The sequence below is a fragment of the Solea senegalensis genome, linkage group LG20, assembly GCF_019176455.1.
Source record: "Solea senegalensis isolate Sse05_10M linkage group LG20, IFAPA_SoseM_1, whole genome shotgun sequence".
Classification (NCBI taxonomy): Eukaryota; Metazoa; Chordata; class Actinopteri; order Pleuronectiformes; family Soleidae; genus Solea; species Solea senegalensis.
In genome coordinates, this window is record NC_058039.1 from 16984583 (window position 1) to 16997226 (window position 12644).

Sequence of the window (12644 nt, forward strand, 5' to 3'; positions counted from 1 at the left end):
CTTGTTAAACAGGGTCAGTCCAGATCAGTGGGAGAGGTGCAACCTTAACTCCCCCCTGTGTGTAATATGCCATTCTGTTTAAGGATTATTCTGATAGATTGTTTGGATCCACTTCCAAGGTGGCAAAAATAACAACGATCTTCAGCTCAAAAACAAGCTGCCACACGTGAAAAAAAATAATAAAGTGAGCGCCTGCTGTGACAGAGACGCTGCTGTGAAGAAGACATGTCTCCTCCTGCTGCAGCTTTGTGTCACAGTCACACACAGAGGCTGTCTGCACGAGTTAGGACTACGTATGAGGATTAGGAGGAAACTTTTTCGTGGGTGCTTGAGGCTTGCAGCGACATCAGACTTTCCCCCCGCTTTCTGAAAGAGCGACTCATGCTCCATATTCCAATTCTTTGCAGCCGCCTCCTTTTACGAGCGTAGCCGTTACGCTTCCGTCTTCCCTCTGTCATTTGTGACGTAAAAAACTTGCCGTGCTGTGTGCAGCACAGGAATGTCGCCACAGACATGAAACGAAAAATCATACTGAGAAACACAGAGAGACGCAGAGTCATGTGGAGCTGATAGGCTTGATCAGGATTGCATGGACTCATTTGACAATGGTTTGAATGTTTACTTTTAAAAGCCACACGCTACCCGCTTTAAGTCTCTTGTCTACAGTGACAAAGAAAAAAAGGTTAGTGGCGTATTAAAACATGTGATTACTCCACAATGCTGCAATTAACAACAAACTGGCTTAAAACAAAACAACTGAAAAATGTAATATTTGCAGAGGTGTGGTGAGGTTTGAAGGAAAATGAATATCCACCATTTTAAAGTAAAACTGATCAGTTTCAGCTCACATGACGTTATACTGTATTCCACGTCCTGTCATATTCTGTGACAACCAGCTTATTTAACATTAAATGTAATACGTAATCATGAATGGTCATTTGTTTTATGTTTATTTATATATAATCATATGATAATGTGGCTCCTAAAGCTCCAGCACAACCTTGCAGTGATAAGTGAATGGTGTTTAAAGTGTAGTAAAGTAAAGTGGTTAGGATTAATAGCTTGACAGTGAATTACTAAACCAGAAAACATATTTCTGCTTGTGTCAGATGCAGTAATTGATTGTTAAATGGCAATTAAAATGATCAATTGTCGTTCGTATCTTTTGTTGCATGAAACAGGAGAAATTTGTCTTGTCACTCAGCGTAAAATAAACATTTTCTTTCCCTGCTTTAAGATGTAGTGATTTCATTGGTCCAGTTTTTGTATTTTTCTTAAATTAATCAAATGTTACTTTTAAATATAATCTAAATTTCAAAAAAACCTTTTGAAGGTATTATACACAATGTTGGCAGATTTTCTATGATGACAAATGATGTGCAAAGTACACAAACACAAGAACAAGTCTATGTTGTCAAGACAACGGTAAAAACTGCATTTCTGAACAAATCCAGTTTTCTTTCTTTCTTTCATTCATTCATTCATTCATTCATTCATTCATGTGTATTGATCCATATTGCACCAGTTCTCTGCTTACTTCCGTGCCATAAATATGGAATGATTAAAAAGAAGAGAAGAAGAAAAAAAGAGCCTTGTATAGCAAAAGGCTTTAGCTTCTGCTTTGTATCCGACTTGGCAGCTTTAGGCCTGGAGGAAACCTTTACTGAGGGACCTCAATCAGTCTCCATCTCCTGGATCAATATCCATTAGTCTCACTGTGCATGTGTGCGTGCGTGTGTTCAGACCTCATCCTGTGTGAATGGACCTGAGTCATAAATGTAAGCTTTGGATCAGATTTCTCCTTGTCTCCTGTTGGTTTCACTTAGTTTCTCTCACACACAGACACAGACACACACACACACACACAGACACACACACACGGACACACACACACAGACACACACAAGCTCATTCAAACATACAGACGAACCGTGCGCACAACACGTTGCCACCTCTACACCTTCATTCATGGATGCACTGGCAGTTCCAAACGTTTAATGTGAATAATACCCCCACACTGCAGTAGTAATAACTAAATGAAATCAACACCAAATCAGTCAGTCATTGAGTGTTTAGCGCAGAGTTACTTGATGATTGATAACATGCCACAACAAAACTCCTTCTTTCAAAGTCCTGGGTATTAATTCCAGTCTGGAGGACAGGGGGAGAGAGAGAAAGAGACAGGGGAGGAACCTTTTTTTTTATTAGCTGTCATTTTGCTTTGGCACGGAAATGCTCAAAACCGACACAAGAATAAAGGAAGGAGCAAAAACATGAAACGGTCGTTGGCGAATCACCGCACAGAAAACAAGACAGCGAGCAGTGTAGAAAGCAAAAAGGGAGGACATAGGAAAGACAAAGAGGCCAATGCCGAAGGATGGAAAAGGAGATGAGGATGGATCTGGAGATGGAAGGTGGTGGGGGTGGGGGGAGCGTGGCCTGTGGCAAGACACTCAAACCTGTACATGTCAGAACAAGATTCCCACATCTATGAGGAGGAAGTTCACGAGAAAAACAAAGAGGAGGAGAACCTAAAGGTGACACTCAAGCCTACCAAAAAGCATATTGCACAAAGCCAGCAATAGGCCATGTATACTTAGGCCTATGGTGGTTTCACTACTGATAAAACTGATTCAGAACAAGACATTCAACTTAGGACCGTTTACAAAAGTTGAAATAACTAGTGATAATGCACAATATGGACCCGAAATCATGCTTACAAATGTGCATTCTGCAACAAAATAAAATCTAATCAATGTTACAACCAAGCTTACTTTTAAAGTAAATATCCAACTAGTTTTCAGTCTTGTCAGTCACTATCCTGTTGTAACCAGTAAAAGTGGCAGGAACTGAACACAGTGAAAACAACACTGAAACCACATAGAAACCACCTTACAAAATGGGTGTTTACACACCTGTGGATTATTGTTTATATGCGTTTTATCAACCACTAGCACCTTATTCTGTATACCAGTCACGTGGGTCCTCGTGCAATTGGTGTGGTTGTGAATTAAGTCCCTGTGTAGTGTTTGTGGTTTTAGTTGTTTTGCCATACTACTCTTAACTAATTGCTCTTGGTGGGACTAATAAAGTAGTTTAAATTCAAGTGAAAATGTGGATTATATTACAGCGGAGCCTGAGATTGTGTGGCTACAGCACAACCAACTAAACAGTTAAAAAGCAGCTCATCGTGACATTTAAAAAATGTAAATTATTATCTTATTTAGCTTCAGTAGGCCACAATTGGCATCAAGTAAACATGATAATGAAACCCAAAAAGATAAACTAACTTGGTCAAATTTAAGTTAGGACAGTAGTTAACATTAGAGAAAGTTAAGAATGGATAATGGTTGGTTATAGCCTGGACCGGCACTGTAAAACCTGAGAATGATTGACCTGAAATCTAAACTAACTGAATTAACACTGTCAGTGGAGAATAGTGGTATGTTCATACCTGATCCTCAAAGTGTGGTTTTGTCACATACAAAGAACATTTTCTACAACTTAAATGTGGCCCTATCACTACTAAAGAAACTGAAATGCAACAAAAACAATTCTCTGTGCCATTGATTCTCTCAAACATAGCAATAAAGCTAATATATTTTTTCAGTATTGTAAATAAAGATCTATTTCTTTACAACAAACTGAAACTGCAACAGGTGGGCTTGTAAAAATAAGAATGGAAGACAAGCATTTCAAAAAATCTGATTGGCAATGAGGCAGAATGGCTGCAGCTGTGCACCATCAACAAAAAACACAAAGTGTGGCTAAAAGTGAATTACAAGATGTCTCTCACTGCTCTCCCTAAGAGGAAATGATCAGATGAGCTCAGTGCAAATTCTGAACTTCCCTCTGTGGTATATTATCTCACTAGACACAAAACCACAGGAGCCAGAGGCTGGATGTCATTCTCTGCCTTGTTTACACCTTTTAAAATTTCATTTCTGCCACATCGGCCCGACACGTGATCATGTACCAGAGTAACTAGTCATTTGGCTGAATTAATATTCCCTTATTAGGATCCGAGCACACGCAGTGTGAGGACCGTTTTGTCATTTTTTCCGGTTTATTTTTACAACTTCCCGCAACACATCAATGGCAATTGCTCTAAGACAGCAAGGGAATCTCAGCTTCCTCTAAAATGTCTTCAAATATATGCTGTGTTATATTTACATTTCAACACTAAACGTTCAGCTGTTTATCATGATTATGTGATTTTCGTATTCCCGTAGCAGCCTCCGCATTAAAACCACGGTGAGCTTGGTGATCAGACAAATGCGCCAAAAACATCACTTCCAGGGAAGCTCAGCTTCTCTTGGAGTTAAATGGAGCATAGAACGGGCGGACACTGGGCTTCTGCTTGATGATTGGAGAAACTGTCTGAATGGCGGAGCCAGTTTTTGATTGACAGCGTTGCAGAAATGTACACGAGAGTGGAGCCTTTTCTGCCTCAGTCCTGTGTGGATTTTGCAAGGGAAGTTTGAGAAAAATAGCTGGTATTTGTGTGTTATCTGCTCTGCGGTATAGCCCATTATTCGTTTGTACATATACACTGTAAATAAAAACATTATTACAGCATTTCCACTTTCCACTACATAATTACCCCGTTTCCTTGTTTCCTAGTTGTTCATTTACAGAAACAACTGGGCCTGAAATGAACTTCCCCCTGGTTTCAAAGACCAGCAACCGCCTCTGCGACACATACATGAGTAGCTATGGCATCGGTTCATAAACATGAGCAATAATTCATGCGAGTCATTAAAGCAAGCAGAGCAGACATGACATCAGGCAACAGATCCAACTCAGTGCCTGCAGTCGGCCAACAGAGATGGTGGGTTATCCTGCATATCTGAGTGCAGCCCATGAACTCATCAGCTCTTTCATGAAAGAGACACACAAATAGACAGGCCTTTGTCCACTGGACCAAAAACTTTCACTCAGAAAACACTACTCACAAAAGCACACTTGATATACGCATCATTTACATTAATATTTATACTGTATATCTAAGTGGAGCATTACATTCATCATTTAATGTGCCACCTTAATGCTTGCTTTCACATGCATAAGTCAACTGGCTCACATAAAAAAAAAAAAATTCACCATACATGTACCCCCCCAGCAACCGCTTACATTTTCTGTTAAAATTCCCACTTTATGAGCTATTGTTTTGAAGCTACTGTAGGCCCGTGTTGGGACTTCATGTCAGTTCTTGATAGATTTACCTGCTTGGCTAATGTTAGCAGTCTGCACATGCAGCCCTGTCGGAATTAACCTCGTCTACGAGCAGCAGCTCAACTGTATATTACGAAAAAAATCCGAGCCACAGGACTTTTTTTTGACGTTTTACAGTACAACTGATAAACAGCAGCCCCTTTTTAGCCTTGATAGCTGTGTCACACAGCTAGCGTCTCCTACACAGTGCACACCCAGACAGTATGTTCCACGCCGTGTATTGTTTACATAGCTTGTAGGGTTGCGCTATTTTTTGTCTAGCTAGTTGGCGCAATGTTGAAAGGGAAAATATACACACAGTGAATGTCGTTTTGCGCTTTATGGAGCACGTGAGCTTTTGAGATACCCGCCAGCTTTGTCACTTCACAGGCAGGCTAGTGGTGCTAAATTAGCTAGCATTTGTTAGCACACAGGGTTCACCAAATCTGTTCCAGGACTGACTAGCTAACAGGTTAGCATTGGGAAGCTAACGTTGGAAACTATTTAGTTAACACACAAGTCCATTATCGGACAGCGCTGACCTGCGTTTCCAACACAAGCCCAGCCACTGAACCGGGTTTAGATAAAAATGGATCACCCAGTGTGTGTTAATTAAAGCCGCCTTGGTCCAGGTGTGTCGGATTTAAGCTGCACTGACAACATACTCTAAACCTGCAGTTTCTGTGTTTCTCCTAACTGCTTTTTCCTTCACTACTTCCAGGACACATTTCACATCATATACTGCTGTGTGAATGTGTTTAAGTAGTGTGAGGTAAAAAATGAGATTGACAACAATGCTTTTTGCAGGGAAGATATGCCACAGATTTGTCCGAAGATGGAACTCGCACTATTAGCGCCCAAGCTAACGCTGCTTAGCTACACAGCCTAGATGTTATCTTAACGTAGTTAACACAAAAATGCCTTAAATTGATTAATGTTCAGACGTGTACACATCTGTGCCGACCACTGACATTTGCCAGAAAAGTTATGAAATAACTGAGTCACAGCCCACATTATGCTCCAGTGTCTGAACCCCCAAACAGACTACACAGACGGGAACAATGTCACTCTACGTCGCTGGAGCAAAGGTAGAGTGGCTTCCCAGTGGAGCTCACCGCGACCTCTCCCACTTATTTTTCGCTGCTTACCGGTCTTCAAAAACGGCGATAAGTCGCTGGCGTCCTTGCTCGTCTCCTCCGTTCCCTCTCCGGAGCTCATGGCTGCCTCAACCAGAACCTGGAGCTCAGTATCTCCCGAGTAAATCCTCCAGAAAAATCGGCAAAAAGATGGCACCAGATCACTTCTGTCCTGACAAAAGCGTCATTAGAGACACGCGGACGGGTACAGCGACTGGTAAACGCTAGCGGTGCCATCTGCAGACCTCCATTTTGGGGGGTAACGTGACTGGAAACGATCGGCCAGGGGGCACCGGGTTCCTCCTCGGAGTGGAGCCGAGGGGAGAGTCGCTGTGGCGGGGAGGAGGAGGGGGACGGGAGGGGCCGGGTCGCTGCTCGGTGAATCTCCGTAAGCTTTCGGAAGTGAGCAGACGGTGGGTCGTCAACGAACGAGCGCGTGTGTTTGCGTCCGTGCGCGCGCACGTAACGTATGCGCACTTGTGTGTGCGTGTTTGTTTCTGTGTGAGTCATGCCTGAAAAAAACATAGATAATAACAAGGCACACAGAGGTTGTCAGCTGTGATAGTTAAGTGAATGCCATGTTTGCAGGCCAGCTGTAAGTTCAACAGTCGATTTAGAAGCCTAGTTATTTAAAAAAGAAAAGTGCCAATTAAAACAGACAATGATTTATCCACTGGTAATTGTTTATTTTGTGTTTCCCATAAAAATATGAGTCAATGTGAGTCAAATGGAGGAGTAGTGACGATGTATAACCCAAACAGAGAAGGTGGTTATCTGTTAGGACTGAGCTTCATTCCCTCAATCCGCTGTCTATTGTGATTTTAGCTGTGTCACTAGCTCCATCTGCTGGTGTATACTGGTACTGACGCTTCAGCGCAGTTTTCACCCATTATGTACGCTACATTTATTAAAGGTGCAGTATGTAATGGTGAGAGTCACGTGAGGAGTTGGAACTATACCCAGATTGAAATGAACTTTGGCTGTAATGTATTTATTACAGTCAGTGTTGGCCTGTAGAGAATCATTGCTGTTAAGCAGCAGCTGAGCTGCATCTCTTCAGTGCAGATGTCAATCTGTACAAACGATCATTATCATCGTTATTATGTCAAGCATTACAAATGAGACAAGGAAAAACACTTTCACATTGAGTATATAAACATGTTTACAAAACAGTATCATAAGGAAATTAGATGCATTTAGAGAACAATACCAGAAGAGTAATAACTCACAAAGCAAGTCATCAAACACAAAAAAGTATCTGCACATTTTATCAACAATATTGATCTGTATTATTGATCTGTAAGAGACTAAAGTTATAATACAGTGTACACAGAAAAAACAGTGTCATGTTTAACGTCACACAACACATATACTATAACTATAGAGAGGTCACTGTAATTTATAGCAAGATTATTTCCTATTTTCCTGTAACACTTTAAAATATGATCAATAATGATGTAGTCAACTGAAAGCAAACTGTATACTGTAAATGTTGCATACCCCCCCACACACACACGTATATTTATATATGTGTGTGTGTGTTTGTGTGTAAATAGATTTGTTTAAACCATCTTTTAATGGAAGATTTACATCTATTACCCTTGCCTTTCCACAGCCCTGGCCAAGTGGAAGAGAATTTTGCTCGCTGGGTTCCAGTCACGCCAGAATAGAAACCATTTGTTGCAGCAAAAACCTGTTTAACTTCATATTAAATAACTTAATTTCATATTAAAATGACACTGTCTAAGTCTGATTGAATGATCCAAAAAAAGCCACAAACTGTTATATTGAACACCAATACTGCTAGAAAAAAAACAGATGGTACCAAAATGTGCCAAATTAGACCTTTCTGTACTAAAACCTCTCTAAAAGATTTGATAAACGTTTACAGCTGCAGCTGCATCACTGTTGTGTGCCATCTTCATTTACTCTTCACCAGTAACACATGTATTGATATTTACACATCTTGACAAATCTCACAAGTGTCCCATTTACTACGACACCAAGTATTCAAATAGTGGTTGCAGAGATATACTGATTTCATTATGAGTGTGCATTTTTGAGGCTTAAAGGGTTAAAGCGGCAACACAGAGTTAGTTTGCTACAATAAAAACTGTTTTCTTGTACATTCTGAAGGCTTTCCATTTGAGGCTATAGGCAAACTATAAAATATGAATAAATATAAATATGTAAATAAAAGCAGTAATAGCAGCTCCCAGGTGAAAGTGAAAGCAGCAAGCATGTTTCTTTGTGTGCTTCCCCTCAGTATCAGGGGGGTATTCCATCAAGCAGGCTAAAGGCAAAGCCAAGCTTAAATGGCCAAGTCTGGCTAATATGAGTGAGAGTTCAGTTCCATCAAACAGGCTGAGATTAGCCCCAACTCAGTAACCATGGAAACTATGACTCTGGCTAACCCTCAACCATGGCTAAGCCATAACTGTGGCTCAGGTTTCCGTTCCATCAATCTGAGCCTCAACCCTGTTCCACCAAGGTGGCTAATGTGAATGCCAGCCATGTAACCATGGTAACTTATGCTGCCGGGCAAACCTGGTCTGTAGCAGGCTAAAAGTGAAGTTTAGCACCATCTATGATCAAAGAATGTCCAATAGACAGAAACAGAGAAACACACAACTGTCATGGAATGATAAAATAATATGTAAAACATAAACTATATAATAAAATGTATTCAAGAAATTATTTATACTAATAATTATATATTATCTATAAGTACATTAAAGAACATTATCACCTAAATAAAATATAATAAAAAATAAGACACAAATAAATACAAAATTAAACTAATTAGCAAAAAAATATAATAAAAGGAAATTTAAAGAGATCATCATTGTTTTGATGTAACAAGGGTTAGGGCCTCCGATTGATAGGAGATAGATGATTGATTTGCTATCACCTGGATTCACTTACTGAAATAGAGGTCCTCGTCTCCATTGAATTGCTTGATTTGCTAAAATGATTCTAGATAAATAACTTGTTTTACAATCAATAGATCTGTCATATGATTATTTCCTATAGAATGATAACCAACATTGCATTTCTTAATGTAATAATCTACCATCAATTGTATGATAAAAGTGATGTAAAATACTTTGATTAAATGTAGCCAATTATTATCAAAAATGTAGGCAAGGCAACTTTATATAGCACATTTTAGCACAAGGTGATTCAAAGTGCTTTACATAAAATAAGATGAAAATACAACAATTCAACATGTAGCATGTGGGACAAAATACAGAAGTAGCACAAATACAGCATGTAAAAATGGCAGGCTTAAATGAAAATGATATCAATTCTATACAATTAAACAGAGCAATTGGCCATGCAGGAAATAAATTAGAACTATCTCATCGATTTGCATAACAATCAGTTGATAAATGTGATGAATATTACTTTCTAACATTACTCCTAGGACCGCCAAACGATAAAATATGGAGAATTTCACATAAATTGCAGTGAAAAAATAATACTATTTTAATTATGTTCATATGAATGTTACTTATTAGGGCTGTCTTTTTGTTCTTTGGGACTTTCCTTTTAATTGTAGGGATTTGGTTGCATTAATAGATCCACATAATTGATTAGTTTAAAACAAAAACCATCAAGAAATCAATTGGTAGATTATTGTCTACATATATTTTGACCCTTTGATGGAGGATTTATAAAACATGATGATGCTGAAATACTTCATTTTCTTTGTCACTTAAGCATTCAGCCTGTCTGCAATATTCTGCCACGCCACATCGCTCGCTTTATTGATTGCCGCGGTATTGCCCTTCTTTCGGATTATGTGGCTGTAATCCTCATATACCTCCATGAGGAGGGGTTTGCTCGACTAGAATGGGCTTTTTATTTGCCCTGTAGGCGTGCACAAGTTGAGGCTTAACAGGTGAGGCTTGACTAAGCATCAGGTGGAGCCAGCTGATTTCACTTGATGTTACGACTTGGAGCTAGATTGGGAAGTGGAGTTTAGTCAAGCTTCAAGCTTACACCTGAGTCTGGCAATTCTTAGCGACGTTGATGGAATACCCCCCAGGTCATTTACAGCTCATGTTTTATTTGTCTCATGTCGTCTCGTGTGTTGATGTATTACTTCTTACGTCCAGCAGGGGGAAGGCTGAGACTAGTGATCAAACTGGTTTTCCACAGGCGGTGATCATCAGAGGAGCGAAAGACAACAATCATCCCTGCTTCTCTGTTCAACTCTTCCAACAAAAAGAAAACAGCCAAAGAAAAAACATTCAGTCTTTTCCAGAAACGTCTTCAATCAACAGGTCATTTAAAAAATGTAGTTGTTTTTGTATGCTTTATTTTATGTTATGTAATAAAGCCCCATAAAACATGAGACAAAAACATATTTCAGTTTATACATATCTTTGTCTGAGTGTTTCCCATAATGAATCAGCTGCTTCAGGACCACGTGGTTCAAAGGTCCAGTGTGTCAGACACGTAGAGAATTGGTATATGACATAATTACATGTACTGTATGTATGAGCTGTTGTTTCCTTTACCACAGAGCAAGCCTCTATATTTACATCAGGAGCTGCAGGTGTTCTCCACCAAGAGGAAAAGATGCTGCCACAAGTGACACACTGTCCCTTTAATGACATATAACTGACGTCTGTTATTACATCTGCATTCACATGTTCTCACAAACTGATTGAATCAGCTAAAAATATATGACATCACATTCATCTGCCTGAGCACCCTGCTGCTCACTTCAGCTCAAAATCAATCAATCCATGTTTATTGTTTATTTATATAGGACTTTTATATAATCTGTGAGGTAAAATACACAATAAAATAGTCAGGAAAACAAATATACCAATAAAATAAGTGTAAAATGTACAATTAAGAACATAAGAACCAACATCATTATTTGACCACAACGTCAAAGATTCTACAAAAGCAGGACATTCAGTTCAGAATTAATAAGGAATACAGATGAGAACAAGGCTCAGCAACAACTGGGGAGCTTCCTTTAATAAGTCAGCACCACTGAACCACTGACCCCCTGCCTTCAGGTGGTTTTATTCCCACAGTGATTCCTGCCAAATAGCAATAAAATGTCAGCTGTAATTACTGTTGTGTGCTGAGAAAACCTCTGAAACCATGATCACTGTGTCAAGCCCCCACCCCCACCTCCCCTCGTCTCCCTCTCTCCATCTTTGTCCACTTATCCTTGTACAGTCTCATCTGTATGAGGCTCAGAAATTTACATTCTGTGTGTGTGTGTGTGTGTGTCCCACCTGCTGTTGTTGTCCTCTTATTCCACATAATTATGATGGAGCAGCGGGGGGCGCGGACAATAACAGGACACCACACACTGTGCCATGAGCTACACACACACACACACACACACTCACACACACACACACACACACACACACACACACAACATAAGGCAGATGAAAAAAGGACAGCGGATTCAGAGGACATTAAATTGACTTAACGTCATTTCCTGGAGACCTTCACCACATCCGAACCATACAACATGTCTTCATGTTTAAAATGCAATAATTTACATTATAAGGACATGCATGTTGACCCCCACGATGTGAAACAGACCTCACCCCTTACCCTAACCTTAACCATCACAACTAGGTGTCTAACCCTAACCCTAAATCCAGGTCTTAACCCTGAAAAAGACATTTTTAGGTGTGTCAGAATGTGAAGACCAGCCAAAAATGTCCTCACTTTCCCAAAATGTCCTCACTTCCTTAGGTATATACGTTTTACAAGATACCAGGAGTCTACAACCATCCCCAAATATGTTTACTCTTATTTATTTTCATCTTTGATGTGTCTAGTACAAATTGACACGTTTTCTTTTATGTTGCTACAATTAACGTGCTCAGGCGAGTTTGTTTATTTGCATAAAGAAAGTGCGAATCGCCAAGATGGGACACCAAATTCAAAATGGCCGACTTCCTGTTGAGTTGAGGCCATTGTCCCGATGGACTTTTTTGTTCGTCTTGGGCTGTGACACGTTTCCACCAAGTTTCGTGGACTTTGGTGCAACTTCATTTCTGTTTCACCTTTGGCCTATTGAACCATTTTACGTATTTGTCGCCTTCACATATGTTTAGTATGTCAAAAATGTTTGTTTCACACTACGTCCTCCCACCGATGTGTGGTCAGGCCCAAATAATAAAAGCAACAGCACTTTTCAGCACTCAGAAACTCAGACAGAGGGCAAGTGAATGCAACACATACCAGGTGTCAGGTAGAGTGTGTCAGTATCCTAGCAACTGATCACCGACGCCACCACCACTGACT

At 39.9% G+C, this 12644-nt stretch overlaps 1 protein-coding gene across 5 annotated transcripts in view; it reads right to left on the reverse strand.

The window, feature by feature from the left end:
* Positions 1–6725, reverse strand: part of LOC122786349 (triple functional domain protein-like) — an 82881-nt gene extending 76156 nt beyond the window's left edge. For 4 of the 5 annotated variants that reach the window (XM_044052597.1, XM_044052596.1, XM_044052595.1 and 1 more), the window contains exon 1: positions 6363–6721. In XM_044052597.1, the coding sequence (XP_043908532.1) occupies positions 6363–6432 (70 nt within the window). In that variant the 5' untranslated portion in view covers positions 6433–6721. Of the gene's footprint in view, positions 1–6362 lie in introns of all 5 variants that reach the window. The other variant, XR_006362436.1, reaches the window with a different exon arrangement.
* Between the last annotated feature and the right edge of the window lie 5919 nt (positions 6726–12644).